General features: G+C 36.9%; 1 protein-coding gene across 1 annotated transcript in view; it reads left to right on the top strand.

Moving 5' to 3' along the window:
- Positions 1–25067, top strand: part of Stag1 (STAG1 cohesin complex component) — a 288399-nt gene that overhangs the window by 234535 nt on the left and 28797 nt on the right. Inside the window, exon 22 of the mRNA XM_060385437.1 lies at positions 12061–12141. Within this exon, the coding sequence (XP_060241420.1) occupies positions 12061–12141 (81 nt within the window). The remainder of the gene's footprint in view (positions 1–12060; positions 12142–25067) is intronic.

Genomic DNA, 25067 nt, shown 5'->3' with positions numbered 1-25067 from the left:
CCCAGAAGCAGAAAGACACACATGATATATACTCACTCATATAGACATATAATATAGGATAAACCTACTAAAATCTGTATACCTAAAGAAACTGTAGGGAGGACTCTGGCTAAAATGCTCAATCCCCACTCTGAAAGGCAAAGAGGATGTACACCAGAAGAAGAAGAAAACAGGAAATAAGTTAGGAGCCTCCCACAAAGGGCCTCTGAAAGGCTCTGCCCTACAACTATCAAAGCAGATGTTGAGACTTATGGCCAAACTTTGGGCAGAATGCAGGGAATCTTATGAAAGAAGTGGGAAATAATAGTAAGAGCTGGAGAGGACAGGAGGTCCACAAGGAGAGCAACAGAACCAAAAAATTTGAGCACCAGGGTCTTTCCTGAGACTCATATTCCAATCAAGTACCATGCATAGAGATAACCTAGAACCCCTGCACAGATGTAGCCCATGGCAGTTCAGTGTCCAAGTGGGTTCCATAGTAATGGGAACAGGGACTGCTTCTGACATGAACTGATTTGGGAACAGAGACTGCTTCTGACATGAATTGATTGGCCTGCTCTTTGATCACCTCCTCCTGATGGGGGAGCAGCCTTACCAGGCCACAGAGGAAGACAATGCAGCCACTCCTGATGAGACCTAATAGACTAGGTCTATTAGGAACAGAAGGTCAGAAAGAAGAAAAAGAAACTTCCCCTACCAGTGGACTTGGGGAGGGGGGTGTGTGGAGAAAGGGGAGGAAGGGCGGGATTGGGAGGGGAGAAGGGAGGGAACTAGAGGGGGGATACAAAGTAAAGTATAATTAAAAAGAAAAAAGAGCCCATATTATGAACCACTGTATTTAGCACTGTTTAAAATTAAGGAAAATCTATCAAAATTACTGACATAAAATGTTTTTGTCACGCTTTAAAAAAAAAAGACAAAAAACCCAGAATTGCTAAAACTGTCCTGTACAATAAAAGATCTTCTTGGGATATCTCCATCCCTGATCTCAAGCTGTACTATGGAGCAACAGTAATAAAAATGGCATGGTACTGGAACATAGAAACAGACTGGTGGATCAATGGAATCTAATCAAAGACCCAGAAATAAACCCACATACCTATGGAAACTTAATTTTTGACCAAGAAGCCAAAACCAGGCAGTGGAAAAAAGATAACATCTTCAACAAATGGTGCTGGTCTAACTGATTGTCCACATGTAGAAAAATGCAAATAGATCCATACTTATCACCCTGAACAAAAGTAAAGTCCAAGTGGATCAAAGACCTCAACATAAAAGCAGACACACTAAATTTTTTAGAACAAAAAGTGGGGAAGAGTTTTGACCTTATTGGAACAGGAGGCAACTTTCTGAACAGAGCACCAACAGCACAGGCTCTAAAATTAATTAACAATCAATAAATGGGATCTCATGAAACTGAAAAGCTTCTGTAAAGCAAAGGACACTGTCATTAGAACAAAACAACAGCCTACAGACTGGGAAAAGATCTTCACCAACCCTACATCTGACAGAGGGCCAATATCAAGAATATATAAAGAACTCATTTTTTATTTTAAATTATTTTTTAACTTAGTATACATATTACTATTATGTGTTATAATTTATTATTATAAATTATACTCATTATATATTATTATAAATTGTACTCATTTTGTTGCTTTTTTTCTTGCATATTTCTCCAGTGTTAGCTCCTGTGCACCTTTCAAACAAGCTCCTACGTGGTTTTAATACTTTTTGAGCACTTCTAGTAAGCAGGATATATTTAAGCCCACGGTGCTAATATTTTTGTTTGTTTGTTTTCATTTGTTTGTTTGTTTGTTTGAGACAGGGTTTCTGTGTGTAGGCTTGGCTGTCCTGTACTCACTTGGTAGACCAGGCTGGCCTCAGACTCAAAAAGATCCTCCTGCCTCTGCCAAGTGCCAGGATTATAGGTGTGTACCACCGTCCTGGCTGCTAATGAATTCTTAACATATAAAAGTATTTTAAAATATGTCAGCTTTATAACACACCTAATATTTACTGTGAAGAAACCAGTTCTAAATTATTTTATCTCCTCATATAATTTTTATAAGATAAAAGCAAAATATATTTAAAGTTATCCCTTTATATCCCTTTTTTTGTAGCTTTGTGCCTTTTTCTTATTGGTATACTGTTGAGTTTCAAAGCCAATGAGATAGATCAAGCAGCAAGTCTGCCAAAGTAAGTTTGATCCCTATGTCCTCATAAAGAAGAGGAAAATGGACTGTACGGGTTGCCCTCTAGCATCCAGATGATCGCCATGCATATGCACACCCACACACATACGCACAATAAATACATAAAGCTGATGGAAATAAAATGTATTAAAACTCTGCATTAATGTATCATTTTCATATCTTCAAGCGGACCCAAAAGTTTGAAAATCAATAAAAATCATTTACATATTATTTACTATCAAGCAAATTAGTATAACTAAACTTATTTTTAAAAAAGTAATTGAGGCCAGGTGTGATCGACATACCGTTACTCATATTACTTGCTCTAAGGTCTCAGCTAGCTCTGTTGTACATAGTGAGTTCTAGGTTGGCTTGGGCTACATTGCCAGTCCTATCTAAAAAAGAAAAGAAATTATATGTTAGTAATGTGGAGCCTCTCCAAGTATCATTCAAACTTGGGAGGTAAAAGCAGGCAGAGCTCTGTGAGTTTAAGCCTGATCTACAAAGTGAGTTCCAGGACTACATAGTGAGACGCTGTCCGGGGGGGGGGGGGGGGATATACTTATATTTACTATAAGCTGGGTGCTATTTTTAGTCTTTACATATGATATGTTTATTTGTTTTTTTTTTATTTCATCATTTTTATTTACTACTTATAAAACTAAAACATTTAAATAATGTGCGTCAGGACACATAGATATGGCACAACTACTAAAATCAACCTTTTAAATTACTTTCATTCTTGCTATTAATATGCGGCTAGCATGTGGTAGCCCAGGCTATGCTTCAACTCTTTTTCCTATGCCTTCTTTTCCCTCGCCCCATGCTCTCTGATGTTTGCGCTATGTCCCATTCTTTTTTGTATTGATCTTTTGGTTTTTTTGTTTTTGTTTTCAAATATCTTTTGGACTGTTTCAATAGGAACTGTGGGGAAAGATTAGATGCTGGTACTTAACCATCATTATGAACTGGAAATCACCACATTATTCTGACTGAACATAATACAGGGGGTGAGTTTAACTTAAGTCAGGTTATTGTGTTTGGATAGATTATGGCTTATTCTATTTGTTGTGAAGAATCATGCATTCCTAGACGACTACATACTACTTAACAAGTTAGAACTTATTGCAGATGCATACTTCTGTTTTTTCCTCAGGCCTGCCATACCAAAAGCTTTTAGGTGGTGGCTTCAAATGTTTGTTTGATTAATTGATTGAATGATTGATTGAGTTTAGTTTTTGTTTGTTTTTTTGAAACAGGATGTAGTTTAGCTTAGTCTCAACCTCATGGACGTACTCCTTCCGTAGCCTATCAGTTGCTGGGAGTGTAGGTATATGTCACCAGGCTTACTTGGTTAATTGATTTTTACAACAAAAAAAGCAATTCCTCCTAGATCTAAAGGATAAGCTTTTGTCTAAAAGTGCTGAAACATAATTAGATATCAAGATGCAAAGCAAAATTTAAAAAACTTAATCATTCTTCTTCAGACCATGTGCAATAATAAGGAAGTCAAGCATGATGATTCATGCCTGTGCTATCCCCTTCTTGGAAACCTAAGATTGGAGGATCACTTGAACCCAGGTGGGAGAACAGACTTAACAACATAGCAAGATGCCTGTGTCCAAATAAAATATAATATGAACACTCAGATTATAAACCTAAAAGTCAAACCAGCTACAGTAAACTTCTGAAAGGAAATATGAGAAAAATCTTTGGGAGTTTGGGTTAGTCAAAGATTTCTCAGAAGCCTGGTCTCATTCACAGGCTTATAATCTCAGCTTCTTCTGTGACTATAACAAGAGGATTAGAAGTTGAAAACTGCCTTGGCTACATTCAAGGCAAGGCTGGGTAGCTTAGTGAGATGCTGTCTCAAGATGAAGAATACAAAGAGAATTGGAGGTAGGAATATATAGCTCAGTCATAGAGAAAGAACATGCTTATCACACACATAACTTCAGTCTCTGGTTTTAAAAAAAGTTGCTGATGCCAACCTGGTTCCATAATGAGACCTCCACCTTTAAAAGTATGAAAGGGGGATAAATGAAAGAATGAAAAAATCTAGAATGGTGAAAAACTCAGAACCAAAATCCATAGGAACATTTGATATAATCTTTAGTCTTACAGGTCAGACCATAAGCCCAAAGCGCTTAGTTACATAATGATTGCCAAAAATTAAAGTTTAAGGTAAGTGTTTCTGGAGTCTGCAGAATTGGCCCAGTGGTTAGGGACACTGGCTGCTCTTTCAGAGGTCCCATGTTCAATTTCCAATAAGCGTGCGGCAGTTCACAGCCATCTATAACTCTAGTTCTAATGGATCAGATGCTCTCATATGGCTTTAGTGGGTACCAACCAGTATATAGATATACATGCAGGCAAAGTACCCAAACACATGAAATAAAATTTATAAAAGTAAATGTCACTAAATTACTTTTATTTTATCCTAATAATTGATGGAACATGAATAGTTTAAGAATCCTGTAGTACATGATTACAGTACATCTCAGAAGATAACATATAGGAACACTAGTTATAAAAATCTTATAAACAGCAAAGTCATAAGTCATCTTATGTGTATGTAACTTAAAAAACAGCAATTGCTTTTTCAGAGCAAAGGGTATAACATACATGAATTAGAGTAGAGTGATTGACCAGCAGGTAAAGAAGAGGCAAAATGCTTAAGGTAAATGCAGACTTATTAACAGCATTTTAATGGTCCTTGAACTAGGAATCTGTTCAGTAGAACTTGATTTTGTCTTTTTCAGTGCTGCTATTCGTTAAAATACCATATATTAATTTAAAAAGTTAACAAGTCTGTCATGGTGGTATATGCCTGTAATTCTAGCACTTGGGAAGAAGGTAGAAACAGAATTAAAGCCTCAGTTATATGAAACCCTATCTTCAAAAACAAAAAAGCTAATTCCTGAGAATATGGCACAGGAATAGAGTACTTGCCCAGGCTCCATGAGGTTCTGGATTTAATCCTCAGGACTGTCAATAAATAAATAAAGCCTGGATTATTAAAAATCGAGTAACAGGACTGCAGAGATGACTCCAGCAGTTTAGAACACTTGTTGTTCTTGCAGAGAGGATCTGTGGTTCATTTTCCAGTACCCTCAGAGTGCCTTATGACCATCTGTAGCATGAGTCCCAAAGTACCTGATTCTTCTAGCCTCCAATGGCACCCACCCAGCATTCCTTTGGTTTCCGTGTATACATACAAGCAAACACTTATAAACATAAAATAAAAATATTTTTTAAAAGCAAATCAGCAATTAAGACTATTTACCTTTGCTCTGGTTTATGACTCGTTTAAACATGTAATGATGTCACTCTTCTATCAAATGTCTCTTTGTGTGTTTTCTAGCACTTTTAGAAAGCTTTCAGATTTTCCTGGTCATAGTAAGATGATCATTTTATTGCCCAAAGGAATATTCTTTCGAAGATAAAAAGGATCTTATTAATTACTGTGGGGCATAACTGAAGCCTAAGAATAAACAGGACGTGTGTGTGTGTGTGTGTGTGTGTGTGTGTGTGTGTGTGTGTGTGTGTGTGTTTGTATTCATCTACTTGTAAGGTTGTCTGTGATTCCGCTTAATTCAACCTGCTTATGTCTATACTTAAATGGGGTGACAGCCTGTTTGTTGTTTATCAACAAAGCATACTTTGAAAGTCACATTCCTTCTCCTGTTTTTACATTATTGCAAGATTAGTTTGTATATTTTTGTTTCAGATTACTCGAACAGCATGTTTTTAGCATATATTGGGCTTTAGGTTTAATCACTAAAGATAAAAATAAAATTAAACAGTAATAAAAATAAGTTTAGGGTAGATGCTTACTTCTCTGGAAAGTTGGTTTTCTGTTTGGGTTCTTTTGGTGAGTGTGTGTATGTGTGTGTTGTTACCTTCTCTTGCTGCTTAAGTTGTATCTCTTTTCACCTTAACCCTACATGTGTATACTTGATTAGACTGATTGTTGTATCATAGTTTTGTTCCTTATTTGTCTTTTTATTTGATCAGGAATTTATTTGTGTTTAAGCTCATGTAGCAGAAATCTGAAGTCCTTAGTAAACAACTATTTAAAAAATCCCAAAAATTTAAATACCATTTGCTAACCTTTTATTTTAACTTTTAAAACTTTTAAAATCCTCATGACTGCCTTAACTGTGACAGCAGGATCTGAGGTCCAACCTAGAAATTGTACATAGTAATGAAGTAGTATCTGTCAGTGTTTCTTTTTTCAAGATCATTAACAGAACTTGTTCATTAAGTCTGAGCAGATCATTTAAGATGGGGAAGGAGGATGCTTTAGATGTGGCTTATAGTGTATTTGGGGAGAAAGGGCTAGTGGTGCGTTTGAATACTTTAAGCATAGGCCTGAAGTCATTTAATGTGAACTCCTAGTTCCATATTTTTCCATCTGTATATCAAACCTTCTTTTTGACAGTAATGTTTACAGAAAATAAAAAATGAATATATTGACAGTGAACCTTTTATTGATATTTTTCACCCCATTTTTTTTTTTCAGATACTTGAAACTTACATGCTTGAAAGTAATATCTCAGCATGTAAGGGTTAAATGTGCACTAAACTGATTTGTAGGTCATTCTTTAGGGAGTCTTAACTGTGTGATAACTGAAGTTCAATCTTTTAGTGACTGGGATCTGTACTGGAATATTCCGTACTTCTGGTTTTCTTTTTAGATATAGTATCATTTGTTCATTGTGCTAATGGCACACTACCTTACATCTTCTCTCACTCATAAATGAGCTGTAGAACTTTAAGTATTGTTCCTCTTCACTGAATTACTAGTTTTTTATCACATGACTTATATTTTTATGCTCTCCCTGCGCATTTCTTTAAGAAAAAGATGTACTGCAGATTTTATTCTTCGTCACATTTTTGGGATACTTTTTATGTTGACTTGTCATTTCTAATATGTATATAGATTTCTTTTTAGCCACCACCACAATCACAGTATAAAAGTGTCACTATCACACAAAATTGCATCCTACTGTCCCTTTACCTTCTCACCCACTTACTATAGTTTTGTCATTTTGAAGTTCAAAAAATAACCATACAGTAAGGAATCCTTTGGGACATAATGTGTTTCAGTAAGCATGATATCTGTGAGCTTAATCCAGATGCTGTGTGAACCACGAGTTGCTTCATATTTACTGCTGATTAATATTCCACTGTTTCAATTCTTCATGATTTGTTTTATCCATTAACCATTGGAAAGATGTTTGACTTTTTTCCAAGTTTTAGCTGTCACAGTTAAGGCAATCATGAAGATTTGTGTACAGACTTTTGTCAACATAGTTTTTATCTTTGTAAAATGTCAGTGCAGGGTCTTGCACTGTTTCACTTTATTGTTTCTGCTGTTTTCAGTGGCTGACCCCATTACTGCCAGTAGCAGATACCAGAGCTAGTGTTCTGCATCTGCCCACACTTTTGTTATACTACTTGGTATGCAGTAGTATCTCCCAGTGCTTTTAACATGGGGTTTATTTTCCAAATGCTAATGATTTTAAACATTTTTCATCATCTTCTTTGACAACTATACTGATTATAAATTCACCTTTAATGGTTCTTTTTAAAGATGCAGCTGCCACTCATTTTAACCCAAACTTAAAATGTTAGGAATCTGAATGACAGTTATCAAAAAGAGACTGGTGTTTATTTGGTTCAAATTTTTTTGTCCCGTGAATACCAACTATAAAATTAGATTCTCTTTTTTAATTTATTTTTTATTAATTACAGTTTATTTACTTTGTATCTCAACTGTAGCCCCCTCCCTCATCCCCTGCCAAGCCCACCCTCCCTTTCTCTTCTCCTCTCATGCCCCTCCCTCAGTCTACTGATAGGGGAGGTCCTCCTCCCTTTCCATCTGACCCTAGCCTATCAGGTCTCATGAGGACTGGCTGCATTGTCTTCCTCTGTGGCTTGGCAAAGCAGCACCCCCCTCAAGGGGAGGTGATCAAAGAGCTAGCCACTGAGTTCATATCAGAAACAGACCCTGTTCCCCTTACTAGGGAATCCACTTGGATACTGAGCTGCCATAGGTTACATCTGTGCAGGGGTTCTAGGTTATCTCCATGCATGGTCCTTGGTTGGAGTCTTCTTAAGGTCTTTGTGAACATAAAGATTAAAAATATTTATTGGCTGTTATGTAGATGTTTTTAGAATTTTAAACATGCTGTACACATACAGACATTATAATGTACATAAGAGTTGTACATAATAATTTTCATTATTATTTTGTCTTCTTAATACAGACTTCATTTTCTATGCAAATTTAGTTTTTCTAAACTTAAAAAGTCCAGAAGTTTTTTCTTTGTCCTCATTTTTATCACTAATACACTTTCGTTTTGTTTCTTTTTTCTTTTCTTTTCTTTTTAAGAGATGTGCTATCAAACCAGACTGGCAGTCCCAGCGCTTTTGAAGTATAGACAGGATGATCGAAAATTCAAGCTTGCTGGGCAGTGATGGCACACACCTTTAAGCCCAGCACTCAGGAGGTAGAGGTAGGTGGATCTCTGTGAGTTAAAGACCAACCTGGTCTAAAGAGCTAGTTCTAGGACAGCCAGAAAGAAACCCTATCTTGAATAAAACAAAAACAAAATAAAACAAAGTTATCCTTGGCTACAGAGAAAAATTTGGCTTATCCTGAACTACAAGAGAACTTTTTTTTTGGTGGGGGGGACGGTGTTTCAAGACAGGGTATCTCTGTGTAGCCTTGGCTGTCCTGAACTCACTTTGTAGACCAGGCTGGCCTCAAACTCACAGCAATCCGCCCACCTCTTCCTCCCTGGGTGCTGGGGTTACAGTCCAGCTGAGAACCTTTCTTTTAAACAAAACAAACAAACTTATCATGATACCATAATGTGCAGGAAGCTGAGTGGTTCTCACTCAGTTTACTAATGAGAAATTTAAAAGGCCATAGTTGCCATTATAAAGTTAAGAAAATGCTCTAGTAACAATCTTATATCAGTTCATATAGTGCTGGCTTCTGTAATAGATTAAGCTCAAATCTCAATAGAGAAAATATTTGTCTTCCCAGCACTGTAAAATATATCTAAGGAGTAAAGTATCATTGCCTTCCCAGTCATTCAAAGACCCAAAGTTCCAAGACTTTGGTACCTGTCTGGTATATGGTTAAGAGTAGATACAGAAGGCATTTCTGCTCAACTTATCTAAAAGTGTTAGCCACAATTAGTGTTTTCTTCCCAGGAAGAGAAATATGAGAACAAAGAGAACCAAAAGAATATCTTTAATACTTGTTATTTGAAGGTTCTGCCATCAAGACAGTGCGAACAAAAGAGAAAGTTGGGGCACAGGAAAACTCTTCAGCTTGTTTGGATTTTATTGCTGGTCCTACTTCATCTCTACAGGCATGATATCACTGGATAAATGACTTCTAGACAATGTTTTTGTATGAAGCATAAAATACCAAAATGAGTATTTAGCTAAGTGGGAAATTTCTGAGTTTTTGTTTGACATCTGATCTACTATATTATGTTATATAAAGCAAAATGTCTACCAGTCAATGACAGCTAGCTTTTCATTATAAAATAATATTGTAGAATCCTTTTAAGAGGAAACTTTTGAAAAATACCAATATGTGGAATATTAAAATGAAAAAACTGAAATAGTGCTTTTCCACCGTCAAAGAAAAAAAAACAAAACCTCTGAGAAACTGCTAGAGTAATAAGTCTATAGAAAAGGAATTTATGTTTTGTGGATTAGGATAAAGGACATAAACAAAACTAAATAGTTTTGGACATTATTTTGATATCTGCTTTATAAATAACAATTCATGCTTCAAATTAAAGCATTTTTCATTTTGCTTATTGGATCAAACCTAGCGCTTTGTGCACTCGGCAGGCTCTGTAGCACTAAGCAACATGGTACCTTCGAGGAAAGTCTGTAAATTTTGTCTCTTCCATCCACAAAAAACTTCTTACAAGTGTACTTGATGATAATAAGTTAGAAGTATCCCAGGACTACAAGGTATTCTGTCAGTGAGCATTGCATGTATGTACCAACTGTTAAATCTTTCTTTTACTGAAACCATGGCATTGTCTCATTAGTGATTCATCGAGAACAGCACCACTTGTTCCTCATAATTCTTACAAGGTATTTTGAATTTCCCTGTAGGTATATGATGATACCCATTGCTTTTATAATCTGAAACCTAGTACTGTAAAATTTTGCAGAACTACTTTTGCTCAGTTTCTGCAGCATTCTATTTGTTGATTTTTCTTTGAACTTATTATCTACATGTAATTGGTTTGTATGGTATTATAGTTTATTGTGTTGCGGTACAAATACTAGATAAATTTGGTGGGTAAAATAATGGAATAGCATTATATACACTTCATTGTAATAAAGGTATACTATGTATTTAAACTGAAATGTAATGAAAGACCTGTTCCATGCTGGAAGTGTAATTCATTGTAAGGCCATGTTTAAATCTCAGGCAGGGATGGAGGTCTGGAGGTCTGCCCAAAATTAAACTTTATGTTATGATGTGTGATTGGTTTTATTTCCTTGAATTTTATCATCTCCGTGGAGAGTAGAGACTAAACACTTCAACAAGAAATTTCATAAAACAGGAATTCAAATACTAATATTAAGAAGAAAAGGTGGGGTAGATTAAGTATGAGTAGGCATGGATTGGGTGCTTTATTGGTTGTTTGGCTGATTGGTAACAGAGCCTCACTGTGTAATTCAATCTGGCTTACAATTAGCTATCCAGTCCACGCTATCCTGGAACTCCCACATGCTAGACACATGGACCACCCTGTCTGAGCTTCCTTAGTAATTTTTTTTTTTAATGTGCATTAATGTGAAGGTGTCAGATCCCTTGGAATTGGCGTCACAGATGGTTGTGAGCTGCCATGTGGGTGCTGGGAATTGAACCAGTTCCGTTTGGAAGAGCAGTCAGTGCTCTTAACCACTGAGCCATCTCTCCAGCCCCTTCTTTAGTAATTTTTAAAAGTGTTAAGAGGACCTGAACACTAAAATCTCTGAAAATCTCCTCCCTAGAAAAATATGTGCCCAGTATACCAGTAGTTAATACTAATTATCCATAACCATCTCAAACAGAGCATGTGAAGATTTATCAACAGTAGAATAATTAAGGGTATATTCTAAATATTTTGCAGTACTAAAATGTAATAATCTATAAATATATATATTATGCATAAATTTTAAACATAAATGGTAAATTAAAGCAAACCCAAAGTAATACATGTTACATTATTTTGTTTGTATGTTGCTCATCACCATTCATGGTAAAGTTTGGAGATGCAGACTAGATAATGGAAATATAGTGATTACTGTGGAAGTCAGGATCTATGTTAATTTTAGAAGAAGAAAAAGTGATGTTGGCACAGACACTGACAATGTTCTTTCATGACATGGGTGATAGCTGCATAGGGCGTTTGCTTTATTTTAGTTCATTAAGCATAAAGCTTTGTTAATGCAGTTTTGGTATAAGTATTATATCTTGCTTTAAAATAAGTAGAATATCTCTTAAATTTAGGTAAAATAGTTTAATCATTTTTTAAGATTAACAGCAAAATATTCATGACACTGCATTTTTATTTAAAACATAACTGTCTTTTTTACTTGATATTCTCAAAATGTGTTTTTTCCTTATTTTTCTGAGTTGTTAATGGGTGATTTTTAATCAGTCCATCTAGTATTACTCTATAAAAATTTGATTTTGAAACTTTATTATGAAATAGAACCTATAAGTATTATTTACCTAGTACTGTGCAAATTCACTTTTTTTAAAATTCTATTTATTTCTCTTTTATTTAAATTTTTTCATTAAAATTTTGCTTTTCATTTGATACAGATAGTCGTACAAGCACTGCAGTGTTCCCATTACTCGATTCTTTGGCAGTTGGTGAAAATTACTGATGGTTCTCCTTCCAAAGTAAGTAAGAACTTCTATAGGCAGAAGGTTTTATAAAAGTAATAATCATACTAAACTAATTTAATGTTTTATAAATTATCTTTATAAAATGATAATTTGTTGTTCTCAGGTTTTGCTTTATTTTATGTGTGTATTCTTCTTTAACCAGTAGGTACAAATCATACATTTACATATGTGTACACATATATTTAAATAATGCACAGAATAAAAACATTTGTAAGAAATGGCAGCAGTATTTCTTTTCTATTAAAAGAGAGACAGAAGGATGCTAGAAACCAAAGCTTTAGTAGACAGTGAGAAAGAGGGGGAGAACAAGTCTAGCGATATGCAACTTTTGATTCTGGGCCATAGTAATCAATGTAAGCTACAAATCACTTGATAATCCTGAATCCCTGATCATGTGAAACTAAATGTAAAACATGGGTGGAAGGGACATTGCCTCTTTTTATAAGAATGTTTAAAAAATACTGAAGTCCCAACACTTTGGTGGTCACTTCTCATCTAAGGTCTGGCTAAGTCCCTTGAAGATAGGCTGTCTTATAGTTCTCTGATAAAGTCAAGATCCTGAAGAGATAGCTCTCATTCAATGGTAAACAGAAATAAAAACACACATCAACTCCATTTAAGGTGAGGTTTTAGAAACAAAACAAAAAAAGCACCTATCTTAAAATTTGTCATTCATTAAAGAGAAGAATGTCTCTGAGCAAACTTACAATCATTTCACAGAGAGTCCTATTTCAGTGGTAAAAATCATGTTTAAGTTTTAAGAGTTCTGTATTGATTTTCCCCAAAACCCTTGTGGGGTTTTTTTTTTGTTTTGTTTTGTTTTGTTTTTTGAAACAGGGTTTCTCTATGTAGTTCTGGCTGACCTGGAACTCACTTTGTAGACCAGGCTAGCCTCTGCCTTCCCTGAGTGCTGGGATACCAGATATGTGCCACCACTGCCTGCCTAAATCTAAATCTTTTAAAAGTTCACGGCTTAGAGAATTTTTAGCAAATTCAGTTTTGTTACAAGGAGAAAATTTTAAATCTGTCCAACTTAAATACAAGATTTTCAATTGTTTCATGTTGAGGAGATTTACATGTAAGAATAAAACGGAAATACTGTTAGAACAAAAACATTGTGATTCTTCATAATAATCTCAGGTTTCAGTTTATCCTACATAATGTAGATGTTGAACTGGCATAAATCCTCAAAAAATGTGTCCTGTGTTATATTTGCTGTAGTGACATTATGCTGTTGTTAAGTATCCTGTTAGGGTGTCAGTCTCAGAAAAGACCCCTGGACCCAGATTTTTTGGTTCTGTTGCTCTCCTTGTGGAGCTCCTGTTCCCTCTAGGTCCTTCTATTTCTCCCTTCTTCCATAAGATTACCTGCACTCTGCCCAAAGTTTGGCTATGAGTCTCAGCATGTGCTTCAATACCCTGCTGGGTAGAGTCTTTCAGAGGTTCTCTGTGGTAGGCTCCTGTCCTGTTCCCTGTTTTCTCCCTCTTCTGATGTCTGTCCCATTTGCCTTTCTGAATGAGGATTGAACATCTTACCCAGGGTCCTCCTTCTTGCTTAGCTTCTTTAGGTATGTAGATTTTACTATGTTTATCTTACATTGTATGTCTAATATCCGCTTATAAGTGAGTATATACCATGTGTGTCTTTGTGTTTCTGGGATATCTCACTCAGGGTGATCGTTTCTAGTTCCCACCATTTGCCTGCAAATTTCATGATTTTCTTGTTTTTGATTGCTGAGTAGTATTTCATTGAGTAAATGTACCACAAGTTCTGTATCCATTCCTCAGTTGAGGGACATCTGGGTTTTTTCCAGATTCTGGCTGTTCAAATAAAGCTGCTACAAACATGGTTGAGCAAATGTCCTTGTTGTATATAGGACCATGCATGGAGATAACCTAGAACCCCTGCACAGATGTAGCCCATGGCAGCTCAGTGTCCAAGTGGGTTCCCTAGTAAGGGAACAGGGGCTGTCTCTGACATGAACTTAGTGGCTGGCTCTTCTGTCACCTCCCCCTGAGGTGGGAATAGCCTTATCAGGCCACAGAGGAAGACAATACAGCCAGTCCTGATGAGACCTGATAGGCTAGGGTCAGATGGAAGGGGAGGAGGACCACCCCTATGAGTGGACTGGGAGAGAGGCAAGGGAGAAGAAGAGGAAGGGAGGATGGGATTGGGAAGGGTCAAGGGAAGGGGCTACAGCTGGGATACAAGGTGAATAAATTATAATTAATTTAAAAAAAGACTTTTTTTTTAATTATCCTGTTAGCATTCAAAGGAGACTTGTGTGAAGTAATTTTGTTTTGTTTAAAAGAAAATGCTAAAAATAACCTGGATTATTTAGCTGGGAGTAAGAAAATGAGCCAGCCAACCACTGTTCGTTTCTCTGGACATTAATTATTTACATAAACTTATTTAAAATCTCTGAAGTGTATTTGTTTGTTTTGATCTTTCGAGGCTAGGTTTCCTTGTGTGTTAGCCCTAGCTGTTGTGGAACTCACTTGTGTAGACAAGGCTGGCCTCAAACTCACAGGAGGCTAGCCTTCTGAGGGCTGGGATTAAAGGTATGTGCTCATCACCCAGCTTAAATTTTTAACTAATCAATTATATTTGTTCATTTTGGTTTTAAGGTATTTTAATTGTTTTCACAAAGTTGGGCTATTGCTTTGATTATGGTATATGTTCATTATTTTAAAAACAGAAAAAAAAAAACTACCAGAAATCGTCAGCTATGGGTAACCACTATAAACATTTTGGGTCTTCAGGAATTTTGGTTTTGGTTTTGGTTTTGGTTTTTTGGTTTTTCCAGACAGGGTTTCTCTGTATAACAAGCAAACCCACAGAGGTCTACCTGCCTCTGCCTACTGAGTGCTGAGATTAATGTAAATGTTTTAATATTTTTCTTTTAGTATTTTCAAACTTTTACTATTTAAAACCATGTATTTCTAATCTCATTTACATCTACAATTCTTTTCAATTAGTTTTTTTTTTTTAATTATCAAATATTGCTGCAGGGTGCAATGGCACACACCTTTCACCTCATCACTTGAGAAGCAGAGGCAGGTAGATCTAAGAAAAGGAAGGAGTAAGAAAGAAGAAAGACTGTTGTTGGTGGGCTGGAGAGATGACTCAGTGATTAATATCTGCTGTTCCAGTGAATCCGTGTTTAATTTCCAGCACACACACATGGCAGCTAATGTGGGAAGCTAACAACTGTTTCTAATTCCAGACCCAGCAGATTTGACATTCTCTTCCGGCCTCTACAGGCACACACGCATCTGATACATAGACGTGCAGACAAAACACCATACGCATAAAATAAAAACAAGTAAATCTTAAAAGAAAGAAAAAAATTATTGCAGAGGGTTGTGTGTAGTTCAGTTGGTAGAGTGTTTGCCTCACTTGCTTGAGTTTGATCACCAGAACCAGACAAACATGGTATACTGATGCATGCTTGTAATCCCAGCTGTCAGAAGGTAGAAGCTGGAGGATCAGGAATTTAATGTCATCCTTACCCACATAGCAAGGTTGAAGCTAGTCTGGCCTATATGAGAACCTATCTCAAGAAAAGAAAAATATTTCCACATATGGTAACGATTGTCTTTAGTGAAGCAGAGGCAGGAGGATTACAAGTTGAAAGCTAGCCTGGGCCAAGAAGTTACACATTGTTTCAAAGAAAATATAAACACCTTTAAAAGATGCTTATAGAGGATGCTTTTTTTTTTTCACACTTTCATACATATGTAATACTCTTTGATCAAAATCCACTCCATTGTACTTTCTTCTTTCCTCCTCCTCCTCATCAGACTCCTTCTTCCCAAAAAGGCCTCTTTGGATTTTGTATGAGGGAAGCTGCTGCTGCTGCTGCTGCTGCTGCTGCTGCTGCTGCTGCTGCTGCTGCTGGTGGTGGTCTTTCTTTTCATAGCTCATTGCATTTAGAGTTTTCTGCATGTGTGTAGGTAGAAACATTTACTTACTTACTTGAGCAACTGTAGGTTATAAGTGGCTAGACCACCAAAGAATATGATTTTCCTCACCCCAGCAACCATTAGTTGGCTATAGCTACTTGAGGGTAGGACCTTATGAGCCTCTCGCCCTCGTCTACCCATAATAGAATATCTGTGGGCCTCGTCTGTGTAGGTCCTCATTGATGATGTGAGTCAGGAGTGTAACATCCATCATGTCTGTACTACAGTACGTCACGATACTTCTTCCTATCTTCTGGCTCATACACTCTTCCTAACCGTTCTTCCAAGATACACCCTGGTCCTGGAGGGATAATATAATCATGCCGTTTGGGCTAGCACCCTACAGTTGATCTCAGCACTTTGACCAGTTAAAGATCTGTGCATCCGCTCTCTCCCACTGCAAAGAGAAGCTTCTCTGACTGAGAGAAGCACTAACCTGTGAAAAATACATGTAAATATTTAAATGACAGCTTCACTCCATGCTCATTTGTCAAAATGAGAGTAGAAGGTTTCCCCTGGGTCCCACAATCTCCCTAAGTATGAGGTTTTGGCCAGTTTTCAGTATTAGGTATGAATTATTCCTGTAGAGTGATCCTCAAATCCAACCAGAAACTATTTGGGTTTTCCCATAGCAGTTATGCCACTGTTGTACCAATGATCACATCACTTAGTAGGCTGGTATAATAGTTTTCAGAGTTCACAGCTAGGTAAGACCATTTGATGACCTTTCTGCCTCAGCAGCCTATGAAAGCATCTTCTGGCACTGTGAAAGCTAGCCAAGCAGAAAAGAAGCTTCTAGCTCAGTTCCACCTTGATTTCTGTATGTCCTGTAACCACAGTGCATTGTGTCTGCAGTAACATGGTCTTCTTATATAGTGCTGGTGGCAGCTAAGATTAGTGACAGAGGGCTGTATTGTTTTAGAGACCTCCTCACATAAGGCAGTATCTTACATCTGGCACTGGACTTTATGTCTTTTGGAAGTATTATTTACTCCTTTTAGATTTTACTTTTTAGTTAGTTTGAAAAATAGTAAGTTTCTATATGGCTTTTTTTATACATACTGTGTTTGAGTTAGCACTGTCCCAACCCATTTATCTCTCCCACCTCTACTAAAACCATTTTGTCCCCAGTACTCCACATTATATTGCATGTGTTCCTACTGTCCTACCTCCTCTAAAGCCTTCTCCCACCACCACCCTCCCTCTAGAACCATGGCACCTTTTAGCTCCCTGGCCTCTCCTACCACTTCAAGTTAAACATAAAATTCTAAGATTTCAAAGCTAGGATCCAATATGAGAGAGAGTATGCAGTTTTTCCTTGGGGGCCTGAGTTATTTTACTCAATATTAACATTTTCTAGTTCCATTTTCCTACCATTCTTACACTTTCCTTTTTTTTCTTTACAGCTAAATAAAATCCATTGTGTATATGTATCACATTTTTATATCAGTAATATAAAAGTTAAGACCTCTTAACTCATTCCGTTTCCTAGATATGGTGAATAGAGCAATGAGCATTGATGTTCAAGTGTCTCTGTAGTAGGAAATAGAGTCCAAGAGTGATATAGCTGGGTCATATGATATAGTTCTATTTTTAGCTTTTTAAGAAACCTCCGCGCTGATTTACACTGGCTGCAGTAATTTACACTCCCACCAACCAGTAGTGAATATGAGTTCCTCTTTTCCCACATCCTTTCCTACATTTGTGTCATTTGTTTTCTTATTGCCCATTCTGACTGGTATGAGATGGAACCTCAAAGTAGTTTTATTTTGCATTTCTATAATGGCTAAAGATGTTGAGCACTTGTTTAAAAAAAATCTTCATTACCCATTTGTATTTCCTCCTTTGAATAGTCTCTGTTCCATTCTACAACCCAATTTTTGATTGTACTGTTTTCTTGGCGTTTATATTTTGAGTTCTTTGTATTTTCTGGATAGGAATCCTCTGAGGTATAGGTAATAGAAATTTCCTCCCATTCTATTGGTTACTGTATTAGTTACTGATGCTGTGATAAAACACCATGACCAGCAGAAAATGTTGATGAGAAGAAAATGTTGATTTTGGCTTGTGATTTCAGAGGGCTAGAGTCAATACTGGCAGGAACAGCCATGAAGCTGCAGGCATGACAGCAGGAAAGCTGGTGGAGAGCTCACTTTTTGAACCATAAGCACAAAGCAGAGAGAGTGAACTGGAAGTAAGCAAGGCTTTTTCCTCTCAAAGGCCAGTCCCTGAGACCTGCTTCTTTCAGCACTGCCACATCAAACTAATCCTCCACAGATATCACCAATACCTTGGAACCAAATGTTGCAAGTTTTTCTGTTTATGTCATATGTTTGGATTGGCACTAGGTTTTAGTAAGGTTGAGCTATTCTTTTTCTCTGAAAGATTGATGTTCAGGGCATCAGACTGTGTTCCCAGCCATTTTCTGCAACAACAGTCACTATCCAGGTGTAGGCTCACTTTGGAAATAGAGTAATAAGTCCAACAGTTACCCTTTACATGTTAATCATTTCAGTTATAATGGGATACTGTATGTGGTGGTGTATTAATTATTATAGGTATAAGTGGGAAAGAATAAGAAAAGAAAACACTATGATTAATGGTTAGTAGTGGAGTGATAAAAAGCAGGGAAAGAACATGTAAATTTTAATGACATTTTTAAGAATTCTGGAATTTTGGTTTCTTTTAAAAACACAGAAATATTATCAGAATGTGCTTTCATTTTAGTCCCAAATGTAGGGATGTGGAGCTTTTTCAGACTGGCTGCAGCAGCTGGCTATGATTTGCCTCATGCTCTAGCAGGAATGTGGTTTTGCCAGCTTCAGATAATTTCTGCAATTGTGTGATATTTGGAATTCTAGGAACTTTTCAAAGGGTAAATTTTATGTGATGGCCCCTAGAGGCAGGATGGGTCACTTCGGGATATTGGTTACAGGTTCTGAGTAGCTGTGGCCAAAGAAGAAACAAAGGGAAAGAAATTAGATTCAGGGATCTCCTTCCTTCCCCTCCCCATCTCTCCCCTCCTCTCTGTTCTCCCTCTCCCTTCCTCCCACTCCTCTCTCTCTTTCCCCTCTATCCTTGTTTTCTCTTATCTAGTGTTAGGGGTGAAACTGGGGAAGTGGGATAAAGAGTGGGAAAAGAACACACAAAGTAGCAAAAACCAGCTACAATAAATAGGAGGTGGAACTATATGAGCAAAAAAGTCAGAGAGATGAAGGACTTTTTGCCTCAAGGTAGATGAAGAGATAAAATGTGCAGACAGACTTTATAACAGTCCTGTTTCCAGTGGCTGAGGTTCAGGGTTCTTGTCAACCAGATGAGACTATTTTCTTTGGGAGAGGAGAAAGCAACAGGGAGGGAAGAAAAAAAAATAACAATAAGGGAGGACTTAGGGGGAAATGAAATATAGGGCAAGAACAGACCAACCAAGATGGCCTGCTAAAATGACTTTGGATATTAAATACAGATGGGATAAACATAAAGGAGAAAATTGGGTGAGATTTGGAATATAAAAACTGCCAGATTGTTGGCTCTTGCTTGGACTGTCAAGTTTCTTTCTCCTGCTGGGCTGTCCTCTTCCATGGGTGATCCTGTTCTCTTCTCTGCCTTGCATTTGGGTGATCAAGTTACTCTTGCAGTTGTTTTCCAGGTTGGGGGTCTCTGATCTGGTCACACCTGTAGGGTTTCCTTCTAGGCCCAATTACAAATGCTGGCCTTCCTTCTATGAGTTTTTGCCTGTAATCTGTGTGAAAATTGTGATGTAACTTTAGTTCCCATTGAATGTTCAGTTTCCTGAACACTATTAAGATCTGTTTCACAGTTTCTTTTCCACAGTATCCCAGTGTTTTTGTTTGTTTGTTTGTTTGTTTTGTTTTATTGTCAGGTTTTAGCATACTGGCCCTTTGTACTTGGTCTAGTAATTCTCTCTGACATCAGAAATCTTGTCTTCATTTTGCCTCTGTTCAGTTGGTTATCAGTGCTGAATACCTAAGTGCTAAGGTGAGAAGGGGTTTCGCTAGTCCTGGTCCCTTTGGCTGCTGCTGTCCTGGGTGTGGCTCTTCTACTAGCTGTTTAAAGTTCCCATTGCTTTTCTCATGGCTGTATTCAGCCCTTGCCAGCTTATTTTCTGAAGACTGAGTGCCATCCACTGTCTGTAATCTCCCAAGAGTATTTTTAAGGTTTAATTTTGTTTATGTGTATGAAGGTTTTGGTTACATGTATGTATGTGCAATGTTTGGGAAGGGGCCCCAGGCCCCTGGAACTGGATTTATAAATGGTTGTGACCCACCATGTGAGCGCTGGGAACCAAACCCAAGTCCTCCACAAGAGCACTAAATGCTCTTAACCCCTAGCCAGTGTCCATCTCCCATGCCCCAAGAATATCTTAACTAAATGAATAGTAATCCATTTTGTTGCTACATAAGAATTTGTTACCTCTTGAATATTTTGAATACATAGGCTTTGATCCTCCCCCCCCCCCCCCCCCCCGTGGAATTAATACTACAGTGGTCAATCTCGTGTAAGACCAGGTTCTATGTTCTTTGTTGTTTCATATTTCATGCTGAGTCAACATTATAGTACACTTAAGGGATATGATGCAGGTTTGGGTCTTTGTACAGATATTTTTCTTGAATTTAATTTTCTTCTGACCTGTCAAGAGTACTTTCATTCAGGAGATTCTGAATGATAATTATATTTGAAGTTAAATCAAATTAAAATTGAACTTAATGATAAACGTTTTACAGTGAACTATTTGAACAAACTGTATCAAAACAGTTTTAGACCATTTTGTAACATGTAGGTATGCTTGGGTGTCAACCTGTGAATTGAAGCTTTTTGACAAGCTCGCAAGTCTTGTTGCATATTCTTTGCTCCAGTGCCCCCTAGTGCTGGGTTTTACAAGCAGCTTTCACTCTGTCTTTTTTGTAACAAGAACATCATTCTGGACCTGTACAGAAGCATTTAAAGAGCTTGGTAAATAAAAGTTAGGACTAAATAGCTGCCTTTTTTCATCCTGGAGATAAAGCATTTCTTTCCCAGAGTGTTGTTCTATGTTTTTGTTGTTTTGGTTTTGGTTTTGGGGGGTTTTTTGTGTGTGTGTTTGTTTGTTTTTTGTTTTGGTTTTGGTTTTTTTGTTTGTTTGTTTGTTTGTGCCTTTTAAATTTTCTTGTTTATTTTGAGGTGGGCTCTCACTGTGTGTCCCAGGACAGCCTAGAACTCACTATGTATACCAGGCTGCACTCAAACACAAAAAGATCTAGCAGCTTCTGCCTTCCAAGTACACTATGACACCAGCAAGTTCTGTTTTCTAGACTCTTACAAGTATGCTACCCTACTCACCCTGCATGTTTCTCTTCTACACTGCATGGAGTATTCAGCCTTTAGTGGACTTTGGCCCTAATCCTAACCTTTTAGTCAAATCCAACAAAAATATATTGTTTGTTTCCCTTTATGACTATCGTGTCTCCTCTGCATATTCCACCTTACTATATAGACTAAAGAAAAGCGGAGTAGGAGAAAGGCTGCTAGAGGGGGCCAAGTCCTTTCTACAAATCATATTCCTAGGGATAAACTGTGATGTTTTTTAAAAGACAATAGGATTTTTGTTTATTGCTTTTGTTTTGTTCCCCTACTCCTTCATTGTAGCTATGAACAAGAAAAAGCTTACTTTGATCCTTGCCCAGAATTCCTACAATAACAAAAAACAGATAGGACTTCTACATGTGCAGTTACTACTTTGAGGAGAAAGGAATGGGGCAAGGATTAAGAGATAATAACTGGACTGGAGAGATGGCTCAGAGGTTAAGAGCACTGGCAGTTCCTCCAAGGGTCCTGAGTTCAATTCCCAGCAACCCCATGGAGCCTCATAACCATCTATAATAAGATTTTGTGCCATCTCCTGGTGTGTAGGCATGCAGACAGAATTCTGTATAATAATAATAAATAAATCTTTTAAAATAGAGAGATAATAATTATTCCTATAGGAACAAAGTTTTACTAGTATATAAAAATTTTAATTTTACTTTTAGAATCTCTTCTTTCACGTTTTGCTTTTTGAGAATTCTGTCCTCATTATCTATTAGTTTAAAGATTATATTTGGTCATTCCTTGATACACAAAGTTTAATAATTATGTTCTTGCTATGTCCAGTTACAAGTAATTGTTTGATTGGTCTAGAAAAGATCCAGGTCTTAATATCTTTTGAGCTAGTCATCTTGACACTTTCCTTTAATCTCAGCACTTAGACCTTAGAAGGCTAAGTTCAAGGCCAACCCAGACTATGTAGCAGTGAAACTTTTCACAGAAGGCAAAAACCAGTAGGGGGGGAAAAGAAAAATAATCTGGATGTAATTATTCATAACCAATTCTGAATTTTTGTACAACTCCAGCATCTACAATTAAATCATCTGGGAAGTTAAGTAAATGTTTGCAGTATAGAAAAGTAAAGCCTCATAGTTTGTGGTTTGGGGATTTTGTTGTAGTGATATGGGTTTTGTTTGTTTGTTTTGTGTTATGTATTTGAGACAGGGTTTCTCTGTGTAGCCTTGGCTTTTCTGGAGTTTGATTTATAGGCCAGGCTGGACTTGAACTCACAGAGATCCGCCTGCCTCTGCCTCCTGAGTGCTAGGATTAAAGGCATGTGCCACCTCATCCAGTAATTCTGGCATTTTATTAAGAGTGTGTACTGTGTTTGCAACAATAATCCTGGACCTCCAGGATCTTGCTTTCTAGAAGAGAATCTCCCATGAAGGGTAGTTTACAGTTCCTCTGCTTCACTAGTCTGTCAACAGATGGATGCTGTTTAACACTCAAACTTGTTGAAATATTTCCTGAACTGCGTAATAAGTGAGGATTGAAAAGATCTATCCTAAATAATTATTACAGTGTCAAAAGGTTGTTTTGTTTTTTTGGTTTTTTTAATGGGATTGTCAGAGACCAAAGACAATTTTAAGAATATTTAGAGACTGGGGAGATACTTTGGTCACTAAAGTAATGTGTTTGTTGTGCCCTGTACTGACCTAAAAGGCTGGGTATGGAAGGGCATGTCTGTGTTCATAGTGCTAGAGAAGCAGAGACAGGCAGGTCTGGACTTGCTGGGTAGACAGCCTAGCTAGATCAGTGAGCTCCAGGCTCAGTGAGAGACTCTGTCCGAAAGAATAATTTGGAGAATTACTAAGAAAATCATCTAGTGTCGACTTCTGGCCTATGTATGCAAGCATGCACACACACAAATACATGCACACATATACTAAAGAATATTTAGACAAAACAGAACAATCTCTGTTTTCTAATACAAGAATTCAAGATTTTGTCCAGCAAAATTAATGACAAGGGAGTGTATTTTCCTATTGGACCATTTTTTAAATAAAAATAAAATATATGTGTTATTATAGTTCATAATTTTTGGCTACAGTAATCTGTTTTCCTTTCTGCAGTATGTTTCTTAGTTTGAATTTTTTCTAGAAATTAAGAAGTTGCTAGGTGTTAGTGACTTGCTGACCAAATGTATCTTAAGTTCATGATTTCTCTCTTTGTATGTATGTATGTATGTATGTATATACACAAATGTACATATGTATGTATATTTGTATATACATATATGTATATAGCTCCATATATGTGTATACACATATATACATAATATATCATGGGATATGAAAAGTGATCTTTTGAGATAAATACTAAATTCTTAAATACTGGCTCATTCTACCTACTGGTGGCAGAATATCTAAGTTGTCTCATCTTAAGCTTCAGTTTTCTATTACACAGAACAAGAATTATATTTACTGCTTTTAAGGTTATTGAAACAACTAACTTGATTTATTTCAGTTAGCAATTGACTATTTCATTTAATAGTACATGATAATTTGTTGGCATTAAATCTTGGCCCTTGTCATTGCTTTCCTCTGCCAAAACCAAGAGTTTATACTGAAAGATCCATTATCTGCAGCATAAATATGCCCAGTAGCTGGTACAGGTTTGAGGAACACTATGATAAATTCATTCTTCCATCTAAGTGAGATAACTTGGACATTTTCAGTCTTGTTTTGGTCCTAACAATTATTACTTTTTCTGTCCATCAGATTCCTTTAGCTTCCTCCATCTTTTTATAGCACAGGAAAAGTCAAGGTAATTTTTGGTACAGTAGGCAACTTAGGGAGCCTGGGTCATAGGTGGAATAGGTAATAAGGGAAACAAGCAAGCTCATGAGCTTTAACCCTCAGCTCTTAATTATTTTTAAGTTTGAAGTTTTTAAAGCTTATTATCAATGTGCATACATCTCGTCTGTGAATATGTGAGGCCACAAACAGTAGTTCTCTCTTTCTTCCAAATGTGGGTTCCAGAAATTGAACTCTGATCATTAGGCTTGCACAGCAGGCAGTATAGCCTATTGAGCCATCTTACCAGCTCCTAAGTTTAAAATGTCCACCTTCCTAAGATGAATATTCAACTCTCTCTCCATTTTGACATTGTTCATTCTCTGTTAGCTTATTTAGACCTGTGTAGGGAAGTAAGATGCAAAATCTAATGAGTTCCTAAACTGATTGTCAGTTTTGAAGCAATAAACTTATACCAAAAAAAAAGTTATCTTATTGTAGAATAGGAGTGTCTTTAATCACAGAATATATCATTACCTGGGTAAGAGTCATTGTTTTAAGTTATTTTTCTATTGCTCTGATAAAACACTATGAGTAAGTCAACTTATAAAAGAAAGCATTAATTTACTTACCGTTTCAGAAGATTAGAGTCTATGAATATCACACAGGGAGCATGGCACCAAAGTTGTAGCTGAGCATTTACATCTTGATCTACAAGCACAAGGCAGAGCACTAACTGGAAATGGTGTGGGCTTTTGAAACCTCAAGGCTTACCCCAGTGACACACCACCTCTAATGAGACCATACCTCCTAATCCATTCCAAACAGTTCCACCAACTAGGGATCAAGCATTCAA

The sequence above is a fragment of the Meriones unguiculatus genome, chromosome 6 (genome assembly GCF_030254825.1).
Source record: "Meriones unguiculatus strain TT.TT164.6M chromosome 6, Bangor_MerUng_6.1, whole genome shotgun sequence".
Lineage (NCBI taxonomy): Eukaryota > Metazoa > Chordata > Mammalia > Rodentia > Muridae > Meriones > Meriones unguiculatus.
Note: the sequence above shows the minus strand (reverse complement) of the source record. Positions and strands in the feature narration are given on the sequence as shown.